This window comes from Podarcis erhardii, assembly GCF_964252035.2.
Source record: "Podarcis erhardii genome assembly, chromosome: 3".
Classification (NCBI taxonomy): domain Eukaryota; kingdom Metazoa; phylum Chordata; class Lepidosauria; order Squamata; family Lacertidae; genus Podarcis; species Podarcis erhardii.
The window spans coordinates 16,602,443-16,625,803 of NC_138507.1; the positions used below are offsets into that span (position 1 = coordinate 16,602,443).

Here is a 23,361-nt window from a genome sequence, read left to right on the forward strand (position 1 = left end):
GCATAAGGAGAAGGGGATGACAGAGGACAAGGTGGTTGGATACTGTTCTCGAAGCTACCAGCATGAGTATGACCAAACTGTGGGAGGCAGTGGAAGACAGGAGTGCCTGGTGTGCTTTGGTCCATGGGGTCATGAAGAGTCGGACACGACTAAACGACTAAACAACAAACAACAACAGACTTACATTTACACACTGGGCTGCTTTTGTCTGCCGTTTTTCCTTTGTCTGCCCAACACTGGTACAATCTGTACCATTGTATGTCATGGATTCTTCTCAATATTGATCCAGAGGAGAGTCCAGTTTATAGTTAGCAGAGTAACAACTTAAACACGTTGCAGGATTCCCCCCCTCCCCCCAAAAATAGACCAGAGGCAATTGTATTTCATCCAGCAGAGCTTTACTGCTACTGAAGGCAAATGAGCATAATGGTCACAAATCCAATACATTCAGGATTGGCCCTGTCCATAAGAAATCCAGTTGCAGCAGACTTAACTTAAACTTATAGTAAGTCTCAAACCTTAACACTAAGCATCTATGTACAGAGCACCACACCAGAAGGAAGAGAGATAGAAAGAGAAAGTGAAACCCAGGCTCCTTCTGGCCTTATTATTATAGTCAGCATGACTTTGACAGAAAGAGATAAGAGAACCAGTTTAAGCCAGCTGTACTCAGCTTCTCTGAAGGAATAACCCAAACATCAGGAACCTTCTGCTTGCTTCTTCCACACAGAGAAGCTTCCAGAACCCTCTTGAATTGAGTGGAATAGGAAAGATCTCTACACATCAGATCAATACTCTCTGCACCAAAAAATGCAAACTGACACTGTGTACATATGATTTGTAGGCATTTTGCACCATCATTTCTACTAGCATATTTGGTGAACAAAAACATACTTAATTTTATACACTGATTCCCCCCTTTTTTTATTCGTTAAATTCATGTAGCACCCTTCATCTGAAGATCACAGGGCATAATCTTCATCTGAAGATTACAGCATAACAATATAACACAAAATCCATATCATAATAAGAACCAAACAAACCCCAGATAACATCTCCTATGCACATTTAAAAGGTCATAGATAGTTTAATCCGCCAAAGACCTGGTTATACAGGAACATTTTTGCCTAACACCTAAAGATATGGAATGAAGGAGAGCATCCCATAAACGGGAAACTGCTTCAGAAATGACCTGTGGAAGAGGCACACAAAGAAGGGCCTCAGATGATGGTCACAGGTCTGTTCATATGGGGAGAGGTGGTGTCGGGGATGATTGGTGGGTGTTAGAAGAGATAAGAGTCCGGGCCTCCAGCCAGTTTTACAAGTTTATTGGGTCCATTTTCCTATTTACACACAGAGCACTCAGAGCACGTCCGGCTCATTCGGTATCAGATGCAGAGACTGAATGTCCCTTTCGTTTTCTCCAGTGTAGCCACTTCCGGAGCCCTCCCCTTTTCCTTCCTCTTTTACATGAAGAGCTAAGCCCCGGAAATTGCTCCCCCCTCCCTGATTCATTGCTTCCTGAGATCCCTTCGTCATCCTCCCCCTCTGATGAGGTGCAACTACTTATGATCCAAGGCTTTTCTCTGTATTTTCCCATCATTTCCCCCTTCTCAGCTCCCAGTTCCCTGACAGGTGGTCCTTGAGGTATTATGGTCAGGGGCATAGAAAGGGGGCAGCCTGTCTTGGGTGCCATCTCTGAGGGGAGTGACAAAAAGGCTGCATCGCGTGGAGCATCGCGGGCCTGCACCCCCCCCCCCCGGTGCACATCATCAAATCAGTCTCTTAAGATTAAGCCAAGAAAGAGTATTCTCTATAAAGTTGAATATCAATATACATATCAAGACTTTGAGATTAGACCACTGAAAAAGCCCGGAAAACTATCTTGGGAGTGTGCTACCTGCAAGCCCCAGTTAAAGGGCCCCATCGGGGGCGAACGGTGAAACCGGTGCGAAACGCCGACACCCTGTCGTCTACAACTTCATTGTCTACAACTTTATTAACATCCATCTTCAATTCTACTAGCACTTCTCCGTATTGTGAATATCATCGAACTTACCTTTTGTTGGTATCTTCATGAACTTATCCAAAAGACCGAGTTAAGCATTTGAAAAATCTATTGAAACCAGACATTATAAGTTCATTTTAGGCTGGGTAGTTCGCAAGTCTTTGTGGCTTTGTTTAATGTTTTGCATTTTTCTCAGAAGGTTGAGAAAGTATGTATATTTATTGTTCTGTGTATATTAATTGCCAACGTGTTGCATGAGTTGCACTACACACAACACACACCCACACCCACACACACCCAGTGCACGGCATGACCGTTCCTCCAGGTGCCCATGCAGGTAACTTTGCCACTGATTGCAGTCCTGATAATTATGCCGACTCCACTTTAAGCAAGCAGGTGCCGCTTGTCTTAGCAGTGTGTCACAGTGGTTTATTAAACTTGCATTCCCCAGCCCACCCCACAGTAAGCTGGGGCTGCAGTTTATCCTGTGAAGTCCAAAGACCTCAGCTATTGTGCAAAGCACTGGTGTGCAACTGAGTGGAGGGCACGGCCGTCTAAAAATAAGAAGCATTATAGCCGAACAGATTTGACCATCAGGTTGCAAACCTATTCTCACTTTTCAAATCCCATTTAATGCAGTGAGACTTACTCCTGAGAAAGCTTGCAGACATAGGCTTGCCACTATCAAGCTGCAATCCTATACACACTAGGAATAACTGCCATTGAACAAAATGGTCTGAACAACAACAAGCAACACGTCAGCTAATAATATACTGAGAATATTTTTATAACACCATACAGTGGTACCTCGAGTTAAGTACTTAATTTGTTCCGAAGGTCCTTTCTTAACCTGAAACTGTTCTTAACCTGAAGCACCACTTTAGCTAATGGGGCCTCCCGCTGCTGCCGCCGCCGTGCGATTTCTGTTCTCATCCTGAAGCAAAGTTCTTAACCCGAGGTACTATTTCTGGGTTAGCGGAGTCTGTAACCTGAAGCGTCTGTAACCCGAGCTACCACTGTACTGCTTAAAAATTCATAAACAGAAGATGTATAATATGTGCGTGGAGTCAGAAACTGATAAGAATCAAATAAATGTTCCATGAGCAGGAATGGTAGGAGCGGTAAGTCACTGTCAAAGATCACTGAAATGGAGGCAGAATGCCTTTCCACAGACAATATCCTACAAATGTGAGTTGATGGGTGCTCCAAACGTCGCAATAGGGTGCTCCAAGCACAGCAGCAGACAGTACAGTTCTTCCAGGATAATGAACTGTTTCAATGAAAAATATTCATCAGCTGGCAATAATATGAAATGAAAACCATTACATTCAAATACAGTCCAGTGAAAGAAATGACAGGCCTGCATGTTAACCAACCAATAATAAATACATACCAAATTAATAGTCCCCAAAGGTACATCAAATGGCCATTGAACAAAACGGGGCTCATTCCTGAGCTGTCAGTCACATGTATCCCCCCTTTCTTTCTTTTTTATTTTACAAGGTGCAGCCTCAGATACTGCAGTCTAAATGGAAGGAGAAGCTTCTTAACTCTTTCCCTTTGGGTAATTTTTCAATTACAAATTGCCCCAAGTTGCTTTCCCACCAGTTAACTGAAAAGATAATGGAAAATATTTATGTTAGAATGAAACAAGAATGGCCGGGGAAACTGTGGGCTACTCTTTGATCAGTTAAATTGACAGCATTTTGCAAGTCTTCAAAATGCATTGTATACGTTAATGGAGCATAGTATTCAAATTTTTATAAGAACGGTTTGTCCCTCCCTCCATCTGCACCCAGGTTGTAGATATGTGTTAATAAACCTATTTATTAAAGAAATGACAGTCACCACCGCATCTTGATTCCCAATGGAAACACGAACCTGGATGAGCTCCTGGAACCCCCAAAATCTTGCTACTTCTCAGCACAGATTGGGGGTTGCACACAATCTTTGTAACAATATTGTACAGAAGGTTGGCTTTTCTATGAAGTGTGTGCTTTAGGCTTTGTTTATTTTGATACAGGAGTCAAAAAAGAAGCAGCAAATGTCAAGATGAACATCTTTCTAAGTGTCAAAATGGGGAAAGAAAACATGCTAAGAATATGTAAGAGTGCTAGGAATTAGAATGAGTAAAAATGCTCTTGCTTTGTGGAAGAATCCGTCAAATAAGAGAAGTAGTTGCACAGCATTCCTTTGTATCCATATTACTGTCCCATGGAAGAAAAGGACAAAGGCCTAAAGCTAATGACATGAATAACATATGCATTTGAGAGCAGGTGTAACAGTTTACAATCATTACTAAACTCAATTTATAATCTAATAAGTGTAATTTCTCTCTTTGAAAAACAGATGAGGCAAAACCTACCGTTGTAAACAGCTCAACAGATGGAGGAGAGAACGTTTGCAAGGAAAAAGGTACAGATAATAAAACTGGCTTTAAAAATATCAAATTCCCAAAGGGGATTTTATAAAGCAGTATTTTCTGTTAAACCGAGGAAAACCCAGGTTCAAGCTTTAAAGGCCAGATGTCAGATAAACACTTCTGGGATGTCTTTTAGAAAATTCTTTTTAATGAACCACTTGGCATCATAGCTGTGCCAGTATGGATCGATGCCATGCATTTTCATCTACAATCATTATAGATTTCCCATAAAAATATCGTCAGGGTCATAGAAAAACTCTGGTGCCGAAATCTGCAGGAATGTTCACGTTCAAAGGTTTATGTCTGCCTTCGTTGTTGCATGATAGAGGGCTTCAGTTAGCTCTCTGGTGATATGGCAGCGAAATAAAAGATAAGGAGAAGGCTATAAACACAACATGCAGAGTTGGAGAATGAAGACACAGCTGAGAGAGGGAAATTACTATTTATTTTCTGTAGACTGTGCTGGGCACTCTGATCATTTACTCTGTGATTAAATATTTAAAAGTCATGGGATGGGGGGACGCAAGTGACAGCAAGTTTAGAAAACAAAGAAAGAGAGACTACCTAATTTAAATGTTTCCAGCTGAGTTTTATCCTGTTGAGTTGTTTGGTTTTCAGCAAGGAGTGAGACAGAGAGCCATACTGTTCTTGACACTTGTATGGTATCACACCATTAATTGCTTACACTTTCTTTTAATTCTTCTGGGTTCCTCGGCAAGGAGGGTTGTGGAACATGGTTTATAAAATTGTAGCTGTGGATAATTCAAAGCAGGAAGTCTCTTGTTTGTAATGAAGAAGGGCCACAAGTGTAGTCTTCAAGAAAGACTAAATAGAGAAATTTGGCTGTTTTCTTTTCTTTTCCTGAGATAACATAATGATTACCAACCACTAATCTGTTGATGTTAAAAGACACGGTGGTGCTTGTTTTAAAAGTTGTTCATTTGCTTGTTCGGTGGGAGCTTTTTGCCACTGATTTTCTGAAATATCGTTTTAAAGCACTTTTGGGTTTGTTATGGTTTATTACTCTCCATGCATATCCCCTCCTGCTGACATCTGATGTGAGATCTAGCCAAAACCTCAGCTGCAGCAATATTCATTATGCTCTCAGTTCTGAGTGACAAAAACTAACCTTGCACTGTTTTTGTTTTCATCATACCTCACACCCTTGGTTTAAATATGCAGTTTCTGAAAATTAGACAATTCATTCCGCTCTCTTTCTTCGTTTGCTTATCTGAACAACTACTGAAGTTGGAAACTGGAGGGTGATTTCTGACCATGGAGGTGGCACCTACCCTTTGTCCATCCTTGGGTGTCACTTTCCTTGGGAAAGAATTGGATAGTCTCTCTTCCAGCTCACTCGCCCATCCAGCTTTTATATACTTAATTGAAGCTAAAAACAAACACAACCTTAGCAGTAGTTCTCAAACTGAAGTAGGCTTTTTGAGCTTGCTCAGGTCCAGAGAGGTTCTCCACCATCTCCTGTCACTCCTTGTGTCCTGCCCTGATATTCTAGAAGGGTTGTGAAAGGGACACATGCCTTCTCTGGCTCAGCTGCATCCAGACCCTTGTTGGTTTTCCCCTGCACTAAAGAGCTTGCTTCTCCTTCTTGCCTGATGATTTGGTTGCTTCATAAATAATTGGTCCCTTGCGTCACCCAGCAAAATTAAAGTCACAGGAGCATGCTGGTTGGTAATCACACAGTTCAAAGTTGGAGTTAACTCTTTATTAGCAAAAAAACACACAATCTCCACAGAACTTGGTTGCATGTCGGGCCTAATGAGCCTAGCAGCTCATTCCCAGTGGTCTTACTCCATGAGAATCAGTTGCTGAGACTGAAAGTCCCATCTCCCCACAGCCATCTAAGCCCCACCCCCCCAGGCTTTCTCCAAGCAATTGTAGACTGTGTCTGCGTCCACTTTTCCTCTTCTGGGAGACAGAGCTTGTTGCAGCAGGAGGGGGAGACACCTGTGACTCTTCAGCAGCCTGGCTCATCTCTGCCTCTTGGCCTCCCTCATCCCGCTTGCCTTCTTCAGCTTCTGCCTCTGATTCTAGACTTCTCTCTGCCACTAAGCTCTGTTACCTCTTCAGCTTCTGATGCCTCCACTTCCCAGCTGTGTCCCTCTTTCTTCTCCTTCTGAGCACCATGGTTGTCCCACCACCAATCCCCTGGCTCTGAGCCTTCTTCCCTTGGTGGTTTTCCAGTTGGTTCCTCCCACCACTCCTCTGCCTCCAACCAGTCCATGACAGGGCACCTCCTAGATCTTTTTACAGTGTAGCATTTACAAGACATGGTTTCATTCCTGGTGTAAGTTTAGAATTGCCTCCTAAAAGCCGGAGGATATATGAAAGTTAGAAAAATAGACATCATCTTCCGCATACTCACCTCACCACTTCTGTATTTTTGGGACAAGTCAAGAATGCATTGTTTCATGGTACCAGAGGGGGCACTGGAATGCACATCATGCTGATGGTAAAGAAAGTACTAGAAGGCTGAATAAAAGTTCCCCCCCCTCAAAGACTAGAAATATAACAAGGTGTCAGAAGAAAAGCAAAGTTAAAAGCTGAAAATAACACAGGAGGTATGACCTCTAGTACCAGGCAAATACCTCCTATGGACTTTGATATTGCAAATATTGCTGAAAACTGGGCCCAGGGGAAGGAACTAATCTTTGCAGGCCCAGAAGCAGACACATTGTCTGAAGAATAAAGAGCTACACGGCTGCAGCTCAGCTTTGAACAGGAAGGCAGATATGTCTGCAGGGCTTGGGGTACGGTTAGCAAACTGTCTACACAGGAGAAAGAGGGGAGGGACCAAAAAACCCACCCCTACAGTACCATTTCCATTGTTTGAAGTACACTGGATACTCAGAAATAAATGTTTGTGTAATGCAAACTGGTTTATGAAAGGCAGCAGGGGGCAACAGAAGCAGTTTACAAGACTGTGCTTTATGACAGAGATTTTATGATATGATATGAGATATGGTATGTATTCTGTACTGTAGACCCAACAGTGAGCTAATGGGAGTGGTTGGGTACAGCTATGCCAAAGACATCAGAATGGCCAGTTATAATACTTAATTAAGAAAGACTTACAGCATGCCAGCCGGCCAGGTCTCCTAGCCTTCTCTTGCAGAGAGGCAGGACGGACACCGCAGCAAGAAGATGCCTTGTCTGTGCCCGGGCAAAAGTGCACACATTCTTTATACACAAAGCAGCATACGTCACATTGCCCAGGACTGCCCATCACTCCACCTGCCCAGTTGAGGGCACAGGTGGCAAATACAGATAATTCCCCTTTCTGGGCTCAGTGCCCAGCACTCAAGGCCAATGGATAAGTATACCATCAAAGCAAGACAATTCGCTTATATAAATGCAAATGAACATAAGCAGTGCTTTTTTTTCTGGGGGTACTCAAAGGTACGCAATACCGGCACCTTCCCCCTCCCCCAAATGTGGCACTTACTGTAACAACTTCATGGTGAGTACGATAGCCTTTTTTCCTTAAAAAAACAACAAACACTGGATATGAGCATAGAAAAGGTAAAAGGTAAAATTGTGGAGTTATCTTGACTACCAAGATGAGGAGGAGGAGGAGGAGGCTATATTACTTATACCTTGTCCATCTAGCCGGGACTCCCCAGCCACTCTGGGTGGCTCTCAAAAGGATATTAAAAACACGACAAGACATCAAACATTAAAAACATCGCTAAACAGGGCTGCCTTCAGAAGTCTTCTAAAAGTCAGATAGTTGTTTATTTCCTTGACATCTCTTGGTAGTTCTGCCATCCGCAGAGATGCTGACCTAAGAGAGGACTTTCTCTGTAGCTGCCCCTAAATTGTGGAATTCGGTTCCCACAGAAGTGCATCTAGCACCTTTGTTGCACAGGTTTCATTGTATCCTGAAGTCTTTATCGATGGCAGACTATAGTGTGGCTCCTTCCTAGAAAAGCATGGCATCCACCCTAAAGCACTACTGGAAAGGTGCAGAGAGGAAAAGATGATACATATTCTAGATATGATGCTTTGATCACACAATGACTGCTGAAGGAAAAAAACCAGATGCAGACATGAGTGCAGTAACAATTTGTAGACATTTTATCGTATCACCAAACAAGGTAGAGAAGAGTCTGTATGATTCCTATATATTTCATTTCTGCTCCCACCTCTAAAATCCACTGCTGTTTTAGCACACTTTTCACCTGTAAAGAGTCAACAAAAGAAGCGTACCCTACTGATCTATGAGTTAGTGTTTAGCAGTTCAATGTTTCTTTAGGTCTGATCTTGCTTCTTCTCGATTATAAAATAAAATTTAAACAAGGTCCCATTTTGCCTCTCAGCAGGCAAAACGAGTGTCAGGGCTGGGTGATATAGGCATAGCTGCACCTGCCTGGTCTTTCGCTGCTACAGAGCTCTTAAAGGAATGAATCTATCTAGTTTGACTAGTTACCATTGTGTTCCTGAAACCTTGCGTATCTCCAGTAAGGGCTACTTTATTCTTCGTTGAGAATGGGGCTCTTTAAAGTAAGAGTGCTAAAGCTAAATAGAAATCAGAAATCGGGTTTATGCTGTACAGACGTCCTCGGCATTGTTTTCCATACAATAGAGAGTCTCAGCTTTGCGATTCTCTCCGGCTACTACCAAGAAGCGGCTTATTAGCTCTCTTCTATTCTTCCTGCTGCTCTCCTACAGCAGCCTATAAGAGGCTCTTCTTGGAGCCTCTTCTACTTTTTCCTGCCCATGAGGACCAGCTTTCTACTTCTCTGATCACTTCTCACTACCTGCTTAATGGCATTTACCTGATCTGTCTTCTCACAGCAAGATCCAATTAGCCCTGTTAAACTCTCTCCGTCGACTCAAGTCCTTCCTAAAGAGGTATACACACTCACACGGACTCTCCACATCAAGCACAGTCATGTCTACCCAAAGCAGACAAAAAACAATAATCAGATAGCTATGCTGGCCCATTGAAAGGGCTAGGGGGAATCAGAGGCAATGGTAGCATAACACCTTTATTAAAAAAACTGACTAAAAAGTCACAGAACAGGCAAAAAACGTTCAAATTCAATTAAAGATTTGATGATAAGTGATCACACGAGGCTTTACTAATTAAAATGGATTGTTTCGGACCACCCGTAATTTGGCATTTCAAAACCAGGCACATAATTTATGGGTAAATATTTTCGTTGACATACAGATCCGGTCTCTGAAATGGTAATTGCAATGCTTCTTCATGCTATCTGATAAGTATAGTTGATATCCTATTGGTGAGTTATGAAGACTCACCTTCAAAAAGAAAAGGGGGGGGGGGAGGTCCTGGATAATGTACCAACAAGATTTATTAGTACTAATTTAAAAGAGAACTGAACTCAATGGCATCGCAGTCCATACAGCCTGAATACCATTTATTCCAATGTCAGTAACACTGAGATGTTAGAGATGTGATTTTCTTAGTACAGACTTTATGCATAATTTCTCAGTATGCCCACATACAGAAAGGTTTTGGAAGGAAATTTTACTGGAAGACCAACTGTTTCAGAACGGCTCAAAAATTAAATAAACAAAAAGGGATGCTCCATCATTAATAAAGTGAACTTATTTCTCAAGGGGGGCTGTTTTAGAAATCAATATTTTTTTAAAAAAATAATGTATTTATTGAGAGCATTTTTACCCCACCTTCATGTTGTAAAAAACAACTCCTACAATATGGTTTAAAGTAATCCCTCAGCATCATTCAGATGATGTGTGTACAAAGCCATTGGCAGGCATTCTCCTCTGAAGTTTAAAATCAGAATATAATAGAATATCATATAGAAAACAGAATAGAGTAGGCTAGCTGAGCTGTTTTCAGCCTTTTATAAGAACTACAACTTTAAGAACTGGTGCCCGAACTTACTTACCTCACCCCTTCCCTCCTTGTCCCATTTTTCTTATATGTCAAGTCTTTTAGATTATAAGCCTAAAGGCACGGACTGTCTTACTACTGATCTTTTAAAGCTGATTTTAGAGGGGGTTTTCAGCTAAAAAACAAAATAAAATACTTTAAATAAAATTAAATAATTTTATAATGATTCCACGCATGTGGATTTAAATATGTTATGCAAAAACATAGCCTAAGAAGGATATTTATTAATGCAGAGTCCAATTGCTATTGAAATGATTAAAAACTGTCTGGTGCATGACATATATTTTGTATAAATGCAATAGGCACTGTGTTGGAAAAGCAGATGTTTGTATCCACACAAAGTTATATTGCTGTAGATCAGGGGTCAGCAACCTTTTTCAGTCATGGGCCGGTCCACCGTCCCTCAGATCATGTGGTGGGCCGGACTATAGTTTGGGGAAAAAATGAACAAATTCCTATGCCCCACAAATAACCCAGAGATGCATTTTAAATAAAAGGACACATTCTACTCATGTAAAAACACACTGATTCCCGGACCGTCCGTGGGCCGGATTGAGAGGGCGATTGGGCCCACGGGCCTTAGGTTGCCTACCCCTGATGTAGATCCTTTCCCACATTTCAGATTGACCCTTGAATATGTGTAGCATATAAATAAATGCTAATCATTACTAACCTGGGTTATTTTGAGTCTGGGACTTGGAAAAAGATTCAGTGGCAGGTTACCATAGTCATCAATTCTTCCATGTCCTAATGTAACAATCTGTGGTGGAAAGCAGAGGCGATGGAGTCTCTCACATTAAGTAACCCTTCCACATAATGTACTAATTCTAATTCATTACAGCTTAATAAAAGTGTAATTGTGCATTTGAAGGTCAGCTAAATTAAATCATATGTTAATAAATCTTAAAAATAAAGCACCAATTACTACATTTCCAGGTGTTCATGGAAGCCTAGTTTCCTTTGAGAAATACCCTACAGAACCACTTTCCTGTTTTCAATATAGAAATGAAGAAGGAGACAGTCATCCAGGAAAAACATTGTATTTAGGAGTGAGAGTTCTTAGTTTGTCTCAAGCAGAATTTAATGTTGGCAAATGTTTGTTCAGGTAGCAGCAGAGCTTTCATAAGCAACAGAAGTCTGAGCAGGTCCTAAAAGTCACATTCAGCCACTTGTTTGTTTAGAAAGAATAACGGGTTGTTTGAAAGGCTGAGAAGAAATATCCTAAACCTAAACTAAGTATGAAACGAGCTTGCAAGCATGTGGAAAAAGATAATATTATAGGGAAGTGAGATTTAAAAGCAACTATTTTACACACAGTAACTAGAGTATTTTGACATATTTTCAAGTTTTGTTTTAGGGTTTTTTAGGAGTTATCAGGTGGGGAGGGGAGAGAAACTGAAAAAAGGAGGTGACCTTGAGCGTTAGCTGGGCTTCTGATAGAAAAAGATTGCAGAGGCATTTCTTGTTGCAAAACAGCCATGCACGCACAAAACCCCCTCTTGGGTCAAATAACCTTCACTAGGGACGCGGGTGGCACTGTGGGTTAAACCACAGAGCCTAGGACTTGCCGATCAGAAGGTCGGCGGTTCAAATCCCCGCGACGGGGTGAGCTCCCGTTGCTTGGTCCCTGCTCCTGCCAACCTAGCAGTTCGAAAGCACGTCAAAGTGCAAGTGGATAAATAGGTACCGCTCTGGCGGGAAGGTAAACGGTGTTTCTGTGCGCTGCTCTGGTTTGCCAGAAGCGGCTTAGACCCCAGAGTCGGTCACGACTGGACCTAATGGTCAGGGGTCCCTTTACCTTTACCTTTAGTCAATAGGTCTAGGCTACTCTAGAGCAAAATATACATCAGGAGGCTTAGTTTGGTCACAGTCAAGTACAGTTGTACCTTGGAAGTTGAATGGAAGTTCGACTTCCAAAAAGTTCCAAAACCAAAGCGCGGCTTCTGATTGGCCGCAGGAAGCTCCTGCAGCCAATCAGAAGCCATGGAAGCCCCGTCAGATGTTCGGCTTCCAAAAATAGTTCACAAACCGGAACACTCACTTCTGGGTTTGCGGCATTCGGGAGCCAAAATGTTTGAGAACTAAGCCATTTGAAAACCAAGGTACAACTGTATACTCTTCCTACGCTAAACACATTAGGTAGAAAATGAGTCAACATAGCCACTAGAGGGCTGCAAAAATTTGTGTCCCAGTCTTTTTTTGACTCATCTCCCCATGTTCTGTCTGAAATTAAAGGGGCACATTGGTTGTCAGATGTGAACTTTTTTTCCAGCTCTCCTACCCCACTAAATAACTGGGGCTGCGTCAGAGCTGCCTTGGTGCACTGCCCGCCACACCACTCCTCTCAAATAGTGAGATAACTATTTCCACACACACACCCCACACACAAAAAAAGCCTGGTCCTCTGAATAGATATGGCCCAAAATGGCCTCCAAAGCCATCGCTTTTCAGCACTGGTGTCCAAACTACAGTTCTGTGGCCCCACTGAAATAACTACTGCACAGCTACCACAGAGGAGATGATTTAGGAACTGCTACTCAGAGGGCAAAAGCCCTCAAATCCTTGCTGCTACAAGCTGAAACTTTCCTTATTAAGTTAAGCTTTGGTCATTGCATTTTAAGTGTATGTGCATGATGTCACATCTAAGGTCTGCCTGTCATATTCTTATGAGTGATCCCATTCTCCCTCCCTTGATCTGGTAAGACACGGGTGTCAAACACAAGGCCCGCGGGCCGAATCCGGCCTGCCAGACCTCGTCATGTGGCCCGTGTAGCCGCCGCCGGCTGCCAGCCTTCACCTTTTATTCTCGCTTTTTTTTTTTGACACAAGAAAGCCGCCTCTTCAGCGCATGCGCGGCAGCCTACAAGCCAGAGAACGTCTGCCCTCTAGCGGCGCCACGGCCCCCGATGAATTTGAGTTTGACACCCCAGTGGTAAGAGAACAGACCTCCACACTTGCCTTAGCAAGCAGCCTGAGAATCTTTACCAAACTAGTGGGGAGTTGTGTTCCAGACATTTTGCTGCATACAACCCAAAATGGCCTGCATGTGTACAGGCAAAGACCTGTTTTGTATTTTCTGTCCTGAATTTACCTTTTAAGAATGGGTAGGCTGTAGACACCATTATTACGTTCTGTCCCTAAAGAGTCCTGTTGTTTTGACATGTCATCCAAGATAAACAAGATAATGTGCTGAACTTGATTAGCAATGAAGTACAATTCTAGGCTTGGCTGTTCATTCTTCTACTCAACCTGGGAAGTTCTCAGGCTGATCAGATGGGCAAGCAGTGACACCCAAATCTCCTTCTGTGCACCATCTACATGGAGATGATGCACATAAGTACTTACCTCAGTAGTTACTACTCACCAGGAAGTCATCTGTGTGTTCTTTTCGTGAAAATGGATACATCCAAGAACAAAAAAAGTATCACCAATGGCAAGAAAGAAATGGGAAGGGGAAATTACAAGAGGAAAGGTTTCTATAGATTGTTGGGAAATGTTTGAAGCTGGAGGGTTTATTTCTGTAGGTTGTTGGAAAATGTATGAACCTGGAGGGTTTTTTTGTGGCTCTTATTTTTGACTATGTGGATTCTGCTCACTTGGACTTTGGTTCCCTCCCACTTGGTCCTTGGAGTGTTGATAAGATTAGAATCCATCTCAACTTAAAAAGATTCCCCTTCCCAGTTTTAGTGCCAGTTTTCTTTGGTCTCAGAGCTTACTTTGTCACCACCTGCCACACCAACCAGGTTCTTGTGCATATTCAGGGGAAGGGTAAATACTAATACTAATAATTTATTATTTATACCACCGCCCATCTGGCTGGAATGCGCAAGAAGGAAAGAGAGGTCTTTCCTTCCCTCTGTCCTGCTCCTTGAAGACTATGGGAAGCAGAGGAGAAACCTCTTCTTACCTCTGACCCATCATGTACTTTTGTGGGTCCCTACCTTACCCCAGCAAGAATTTGGTATGGTGTATTATGTCATCATTGGTTGCACAATGAAAATTGGTTGCGTACTTGGCACTCCTAGGATCCAATCTCGCTGGAAGACAATATAGTACTAAAACAACCATCTTCCTTTCTCACTGCAGTTTTATTAACCCTGCCATTAAAATAAATAATACATTGATTAAAATCTTACTGTTAAAACGCAGCAAAAATTCTAGTTGTTACTTTCAACAATAAAATATAATAGGCAAGATCTCTTAATGTGTTACTCTTCCCAATTTTCTCCTCATATTGTATCAACTTTCCTTATGCCCTTCCATTTGTTGGTGAGTCATTTGTCCTCTTTTATTTCATAAACAACCTTCATGAATGTGGTGACCTTTCCAAACCAGATGGCGAAGCTATTTAAAACCCATTCCCTCAATGATGGAAAAACTGCCATCTACTGAAAGCTAAGAGTGGCTACTGTGGCATCTGCCATTCATCCTTTATATTGTTTTCAAGTTTCATTTCTGGATTTGCTTGCTGGTTTATTTCAAAGGTGATCTGTTTGCAAACTTTATTTCAGCATTTCTTCAGGTCATCATAGAATGACATACAAGATCATTAGACACTGCAGTACTGAGTTGGCTCCTTCATGTGAATGTCTAGTCTTCTACAGCAGACTGTGATAGATTTTCTTTGTAGAATAAAGGAACATTATTTTGCTTCCCACTGACAATCACTGGTTGTTTCAAGTGGCAAAATGCTTTCATGTCATACTTGTAACTTTTGTTTCTTTAAAAAAAGGCAATTTTTTATCAGACTGCACCTGATAAACCTTCCCTTTTTCCCGTCATGCTAGGAAATTATAGGCCTGTTTCCAACTTCCTTTTTTCACCAAGGTAAAAAGGTAAAGGTAAAGGTACCCCTGCCCGTACGGGCCAGTCTTGCCAGACTCTAGGGTTGTGCGCTCATCTCACTCTATAGGCTGGGAGCCAGTGCTGGCCGCAGACACTTCCGGGTCACGTGGCCAGCGTGACAAGCTGCATCTGGCGAGCCAGCGCAGCACACGGAACGCCGTTTACCTTCCCGCTGGTAAGCGGTCCCTATTTATCTACTTGCACCCGGGGGTGCTTTCGAACTGCTAGGTTGGCAGGCACTGGGACCGAGCAACGGGAGCGCACCCCGCCGCGGGGATTCAAACCGCCGACCTGACGATTGGCAAGTCCTAGGTGCTGAGGTTTTACCCACAGCGCCACCCGCGTCCCCTTTTGACCAAGGTAGCTGAGTGCAAAGTGCTTATCAGCTCCAAACGCTTATAGAGAATTAACATCAATTTCGATCTGATTTCTAGCTAGGGTTCAAGGTGGAAATTGCACTAGTTGCCCTGTTGGAGAATCTGTAAAAGGTAAAAGAAGAAGTAGTAAAGGACCTCTGGATGGTTAAGTCCAGTCAAAGGTGACTACAGGGTGCGGCGCTCATCTCACTTTCAGGTCAAGGGAGCTGTTTGTCCGCAGACAGCTTTCTGGGTCATGTGGCCAGCATGACTAAGCCGCTTCTGGCGAACCAGAGCAGCGCACGGAAACTCCGTTTACCTTCCCCCTGGAGCGGTACCTATTTATCTACTTGCACATTGACGTACTTTCGAATTGCTAGGTTGGCAGGAGCAGGGACCGAACAATGGAAGTTCACCCCATCACGGGGATTCGAACTGCCAACCTTCTGATTGGCAAGTCCTAGGCTCTGTGGTTTAACCCACAGCGTCATACCCGTGGCCAAATAATATGCCCACAGAAGCCTTTCCCACAGGGCTCCCACCACTGAAATGAGTATTGAAAGAAGCATTCTAATCTAGCGAATATAATACAGTGGTGCCTCGCAAGACGAAAAGAATCCGTTCCGCGAGTCTCTTTGTCTTGCGTTTTTTTTCCGTCTTGCGAAGCAAGCCCATTAGCGGTTTAGCGGATTAGCGCTATTAGCGGCTTAGCGGATCAGCTGATAAGCGGCTTAGCGGCTTAGCGGCTCAGATGATAAGCGGCTTAGTGCTTAGTGGATCAGTTGATAAGCGGCTTAGTGCTTAGAAAAAGGGGGGGAAAGGAAAAAAAACCCCGCAGGAACTCGCAGGACATTTTCGTCTTGCGAAGCAAGCCCATAGGAAATTCATTTTGCGAAGCACCTCCAAAACGGAAAACCCTTTCGTCTAGCGGGTTTTCCGTCTTGCGAGGCATTCGTCTTGCGGGGCACCACTGTATATTGGGGTGTAGCTTGGCTGTAGGGTGTGTGTACAGATGTATCCACAAAGGTTTTCAAGTTTGCAAATATGTCAATGGGCCCAGAAAGGTTGGCGGCCCCTGTCTGGACTATGGTAGCTTTATGGACCACCTAGATAGGCTTGGCTTGAAGTCAGAAATGCTGTTTTACATTTGTTCAACTCCTGCCAGATCAGTAGGTGAAAGGTGATGCCAGCAGCTCTGGACCTTGAGGACTTTCCTAAGAAATTCTGCAAATTTCCATCCCTCCACCCATGTTCTTTAACATGTGTGTGAAACCACTGGGCAAACTTACTCATGGATTTTGAACATAGTGCAATAAGTATACTCTATTTCTCCTTTCCTCCAGTAATTGAAACCCAGCACAATCAAAATGGAGATTCTGTTGCTAGGGGGGCATGGCCAACCCAAATTTGGTAGATATGACTGGTCCTGGATGGGGTTGTACTTTCTTGCACGCACCTTGGGAGTGCACCTGAAACTGATATGTTCATGTTCAGGTGTCTAGCCAAGAGGAATGACTAGTGCTTCAGCTGGTGTGCCAGAAAAACAACCAGGCCACTGTAATGTGTGCTCTGATGTTGTATTGACTTAAATATTGAACTATACTTGATTTGAGGTTGTCTGTTTAATAACGATTTCGAAACTTCAGCTAGTTCAGAATGAAGCAGCTCATCTCCCCCCCCCCCCCCCATGGTACTTGCTGTAGAGATCATGTAAGCATCACTTGGCTTCACCGTTTTCCAGTTTATTCCCAGGCTAAATTCAAGGTGCTGGTTTTATCCTTTAAGCCCCAAATGATAAAGATTTCAGGTTTTAAGGAGAACATATTCTCTACCAGAACAACGAAATAGATATTTTTTAGTAGTTCCAGTATGCTGGAATTGCCTCCCCGGAGAATCTCTACAGGCTCCCTCTTCCCCAGTCATTAAGAGATCTGTAAAGATGTTTTTATTCTACCTGACTTTCTGAGAAAAAAGTTTCTTCTTATTTCAATAAGTGATGGACTAGTGGTGCGTGTTTGTAGTTTGTTTTAGGAATTGCTTTATGAAATATTATTATTTTACTGTAAGTCACTCTGCGGGCTCTGTGACTGAAAAGTAACCTATAATTTTTAATATAAATAAGATGAATAACCCTCCAATTGAAAAATGGCCTAAAAAACAGAACAATTATGAATGATTCATCCCTATCTTCCACATGCTGTTATACTTCATGTTTTCAGAGAATAATGCCTTAATTGTATTTTTGCAGCAGAATGGTATCCAATAATTTGGTATCCAAAGGATACAATAAATGGTATCCTTTTTAAAAACAGTATAATTTTCCCACCCCTAACTCCATACAGTTTGTAGAGGAGACTTTCTTCCTTTGCTCTTCTGAATGATCCATAGAGCTACTCTTCTATATCAAGTTTTATAATCCACACCCATGGAAAGAGACACAGTCCATTATATCAGTTCATCACTTGCACCAATGTATATATTGTATATATTAATACAGACAAATCTAACCCATCATAAAGATGGATTAAAATGAAAGAATGAAAACTGTAAAAATAATCTGAAGTCAGAAATCAAGAATATCTCATAAACTTCCATTTTATACTACTACTACATTTTGTAATACATTTTCCTCAGTTTATGAGGCCCAAGAATACTGCAATCATGCATCAACTTCTGTGCGCACCATTATCTGTAATTTTGGGTAACTGGCTGATTTTTTTCCCTACAGAAATATCCAATTTTTTCACAGGATCTTACTTACAAATCAAGTGCAATGAATCAGTTTTGTTCCTAAGTGCCAACTTTACCACTCTTTTCATTTCTTACTAGCTAAAACAAGGTGTTTCACTCATGCTGTGTGCAAAACCTGGGTGTGTTACACACTAGAAATAAGAAATAAGTAAATAAAACATACAGGGCCTAGTTGGGGAAGTGAACATAAAGCCACTTTATATTCAGCCCTGCATATCCTCTCTTCATAAGGCTTTGTTAATTTTATGTTTAAACATTACTGCCTAGGATGAAAGGGAGTAATCTAGTAAAGCAGAAGTGATGGGTTTGCTCAGTGCTTTTTTTAAAGAAAAAAACACGAAGTTGTTACAGTAAGTGCCACACATTTAACATGTTTGTGGGGAGAAAGGTTCTGGTGTTGTGTACCCTTGAGTACCCCCAGAAAAAACACTGGGTTTGCTTTTGTCTATGGTTGCAGAGAATGCATTTGGAAAATCTATACAGTGGTGCCTCGCAAGACAAAAAGAATCTATTCCGCGATTGTCTTCGTCTAGCGGTTTTTTCGTCTTGCGAAGCAAGCCCATTGACAGCTTAGCGGATTAGCGGTCTAGCGGCTTAGCGCCTTTTAGCGATCAGCTGAGAAGCAGCTTATCAGCGGAACAGCTGATAAGCAGCTTAGCGCTTAGGGAAAGGGCGGAAAAAGCGGAAAAAACCCGCGGGACTCGCAAGATTTTTTCGTCTTGCGAAGCAACCCCATAGAGAAATTCATTTAGCGAAGCGCCTCCAAAACGGAAAACCCTTTCGTCTAGCGGGTTTTCTGTCTTGCGAGGCGTTCGTCTTGCGGGGCACCACTGTACATAAATATTCGTTATAGTTCTGTTCTTGAACTATCTGGCTCAATTCATGTAGATTTCTAGTATTGCCCTGCCTTGAAGTTGTCCACCAGTTAAACATTCTTCCCATAACTTTTTACTGACAGCCCTTTAAGATAGGACCTATCATAATTTGTTTTGAGCAATGGAGATCTAATGTTCATAGGTACTAAAGGCAAAATAAAATCTAAGGATCCTTCCGGATGGCAGCTTCCCTAGCAAGGAATTATTATTATTATTATTATTATTATTATTACCCCACCAATCTGGCTAGGTTTCCCCAGCAACTCTAGGTGGCTCCCAGCAGAATATTAAAAACACTATAAAACATCAAACGTTAAAAACTTCCCTAAATAGGGCTGCCTTCAGATGTCTTCTAACAGTCAGATAGTTGTTTATTTCCTTGACATCTGATGGGAGGGTGTCCCACAGGGCAGGCGCCACTACTGAGAAGGCCCTCTGCCTGGTTCGCTGTAACACTTCTTGCAGTGAGGGAAGGAATAGAGCATTGGCTGGTTGGCTGGCATTATATAGAGAAAGAAGAAAGGAGGGGGCTAAGTTGTTGGCACTGCCCTCGTCCCAACCATTCAAGAGATGGATTCAAAAATATGTCTGTTCTACTGAGAAATGTTCTCATCTCCCCTAGTAGTTGCTCATGCTCCTTAAGGATCTTTGCTGCATATTTTGGTATGAGGCAATGTGAGACTTAGGGAAGCCACTTGGCCGGGAAGATTGCTAGGAGGCCTTGAGACAGTCTTTTTCTGTCTAACCTATTCCCAGAGGGTTCTTTTAAGCCTTATTGGTGCGGGGAAGAGAACCACATCTACTACCCTAGACCTTAGGGGAAAGGAGGGAGAGTGTTGGTTTCTGCTCTCTTCACTGTGCAGCGAAATGCTTGTCACAAGACAATGTTTACATTCCACAGTCAGAGTTACTGTTGGGTTTTCCCATGGGAAAGGGAGACTGGATGTGACGTACACTGGTTTCCTGTTTTTCACTGTCCTTTGCAGTTCAGTGTGTGCTTTAGAGGAGAGAGGATGCTTTTCTCTGCTCCGGCAGAGGCAAGATGTTTTTCTGTAACATACCTGCTTTGAAGTGTAAATAAAGCAATATACAGTATGTAGCACGTACTCCTCATCCTTCCGCTGTGCACGGGACTACTGCTTATCAACAACATTTGGTTATGGGCCCAGAAAAACGCAGTCATCTTAAGAATGGGCTCCAGAAGTCGAATCGGAGTGCCGGCAAAGGATCGGAATGCAGGGGGACAGATCGGAACGGAATCTGCTCTGCGCGTCAAGATGATTGATGAGGTATGTGCTACTGCTCCGGGCAGCCTGCCAGCTTCTAATTAATGACTTTATGGCTGGACTTTGAACTTTTAAGGCAGTTTTGCCGGGCTGGGGAAATCGAAAGTAGCTTTTAAAAGTGCTCTTGGAGGAAAGCAGCTGCAGAAAATAGTGACACAGCACTATTTATGGCAGCAGAGAGAAAGCACTTTAGAACTTTCCTTTTGAACTTGCCTTTGGAATAAGGTTTGAAGCAGCTGCAGTTAAGCAGAATGGCACAGGCTCACAGAGGCTGTTTTGAACTTGCCTTTGGAATGAAGCAGCACAGACACAGCTTGTATAAAGCAGCCTGATTTAAAGCAGCAGACATGACGCAGAAGGCTAATGCCAGAGTCATGATGGCCCTTCAGGATGCTTGTGGAATTCCTAAGCTCAATAAGAATAACTATGCGGACTGGGTTCTCTATGCAGAGGCTATTCTGCGGAAAGAGGGTCTGTTTGAAGTTATTACAGACACCCCCCCAGCTCCAGTTACAGATGCATGGGAAGCTAAAGATTCCAAAGCAAGGGGAACTCTTACATTGATAGTATCCCCAGAAGAGCTCTGTCTATTGCGTGATAAGACCTCAGCCAGACAAATTTGGGACGCTTTGAGAGAGGCTCACTTGAGGACAGAAGCTGGATCCACTATGTTTTACTTTAACAAGCTGCATAATATGGCTCTTGCTGAAGGTGGAGATGTGCGTAAACATCTGATGGAGATGCAGAATCTGAGACATGAGCTGCAACAGAGAGGACTCAACTTTCCAGAGGCTGTGTATTCCTTCATGATACTACAATCTTTGGGTTCAGGTTGGGAGTCTGTTGCGACTCAGATTGCTGTACAGCCTACTGCTCAGCTGACAGTGGACTATGTTACTGCCGTGATTCTCAATGAAGCAGATCGCCGGGGTGCTGGCTGCATGGGCAAGTGGGAGACTTCACAGACGTCATCCCATAGTGCAGTGGAACCACCAGATGGCGCCAAAGCTTTGAAGGCAGTGAAATGCTACTCGTGTGGACGTCTAGGCCATATGAAGAGGGAATGCAAATATCCCAGGGCCAAGACAGAGCAGCGCAGTGGAAGCTCATCGCGTGGAAGAGGCCAGAGCAAAGGCAAAGGTCCGGTGTCCAGGACAACGCAGCACAAGGCAATGGTCTCACACTTCACTCCAAAAGATGCAGAGGTCCAGAAGACATCTAGATCTTTCTTCGTGGTTGATTCAGCGGCAACGCACCACATGTGCAACGATAAGCGACTGTTCGTGTCTTTTACACCGCAGGAAGGTGCGATTCACCAGGCGGATGACCACACAATCCCCAGTAAAGGCTACGGAACTGTTGTTCTTCACAGTTTGGACTTATCGATACAGAATGTGCTTTATGTGCCGGATGCCAAACATAATCTGCTCAGCGTTGGACAGCTGAATGAGCGGAATATTGACGTTTCCTTTAAGAACAAAAGGTGCATCATCACAAAGAAAAATGATTATGTATTGTATGCTGAATATGTTGATCGTTTATATGTTTTGTATTATGATGATATTGTGCAGGATGACACTTGTTGCATTGCAGGTTCTAACAAAAGTTTGCATGCAGAATGTATTCACGATTTTCATCGAAAATTTGGTCATTTGCATTTTGAGGCAGTATCTAAGATGCCTGCCTTGGTTGAAGGTATGACTATTAAACCCTGCAGGTACCACATGAAGTGCAAGGCATGCGCAGCAAACAAGGTAAAAATGGCTGCGAAAGGTAAGGTGTCTAGTAGGCAAGCTACAGAACCATACCAAATTGTTCATGCTGATTTGGTTGGACCACTAGCGCCCTCTTTGGGAGGAAACAGGTACTTCATGGTTCTCATTGATGCATTTTCCAGGTATATTTATGTGTACAATCTCAAGCAAAAATCAGAGGCATTTCCAAGGTTCAAGGAATTCTGTGCTTGGTTGGAAAATGTGCATGGTAAGAAGGTAAAGACTCTTTTCAGTGATCGCGGGGGAGAATTCACTTCTCAGCAGTTTGAAGCATTTCTGACTGAGAAAGGAATTCAACACGATTTGTCTAGTCCTCGCTCGCCATGGCAGAATGGACTTGCGGAACGAGCAAATCAGACATTGCTTCAAGGGTTAAAAACCTTGCTGCATGATGCCAATCTTCCAGAGAGTTATTGGGCCGAAGCTCTCTCATGTTTCACTTACAGTTATAATCGCAGGTTATCTTCAGCGATTGGTTGTACCCCCTATGAGAAGATGTTTGGCAAAAAGCCATACATCAAACACATGAAAATTTTTGGTTCTGACATGTGGGTTCACTCACCACAAAACTCCAAGTTAGACAAGCGTGGATTGCATGGTATCTTTCTAGGTTATCAGAAAGGGTCTTACAGAATAATGATGACTGACTCTAAGGAAATTAAGCTCACAAGAAGTGTTGAGTACAATGCCAAGTGGGGGGAGAATGTGGGAATTTTCCAATGTTATCCTGATGACAGTGATGAGACTAAGGATAGTCAAAAGCAACCACAACAACCCACACCCACTGATGAAGGTTCTGATTCTGAGTCTGAAACTGAATCGGGTGATTCAGAGGATTTCGAGAGTGCGAAAGCCTCTATGCGACCCTCTGAAAGCTCTGATCAGGAATTGGAGGAACCATTGTTCACAATAGGTCACTTTTCTCCCAAGAAGGAAGAGGAGAGTGTTGAAGACCTAAGGCTAATTCGCAGATCACAGAGAGCCACAAAAGGCAGACCTCCAAAGAGATTTGCTGATGAATTTGCTAAGATAGCAGTAACAGCTGTTAAAAGCTCCAAGAAGGTATTTGAACCTTCAAGTTTCCAAGAAATCCAGGATTTGGATTCAAAGGAAGCTGAGCCATGGTTAAATGCCATGAAGG

General features: G+C 42.8%; 1 protein-coding gene across 4 annotated transcripts in view; it reads left to right on the top strand.

Annotated features, from left to right (window-relative positions):
• MACROD2 (mono-ADP ribosylhydrolase 2) overlaps positions 1-23,361 on the top strand; it is a 997,401-nt gene that overhangs the window by 893,329 nt on the left and 80,711 nt on the right. For all 4 annotated transcript variants that reach the window (XM_081857242.1, XM_081857241.1, XM_081857240.1 and 1 more), the window contains one exon: positions 4,358-4,423. In XM_081857242.1, the coding sequence (XP_081713368.1) occupies positions 4,358-4,423 (66 nt within the window). The remainder of the gene's footprint in view (positions 1-4,357; positions 4,424-23,361) is intronic.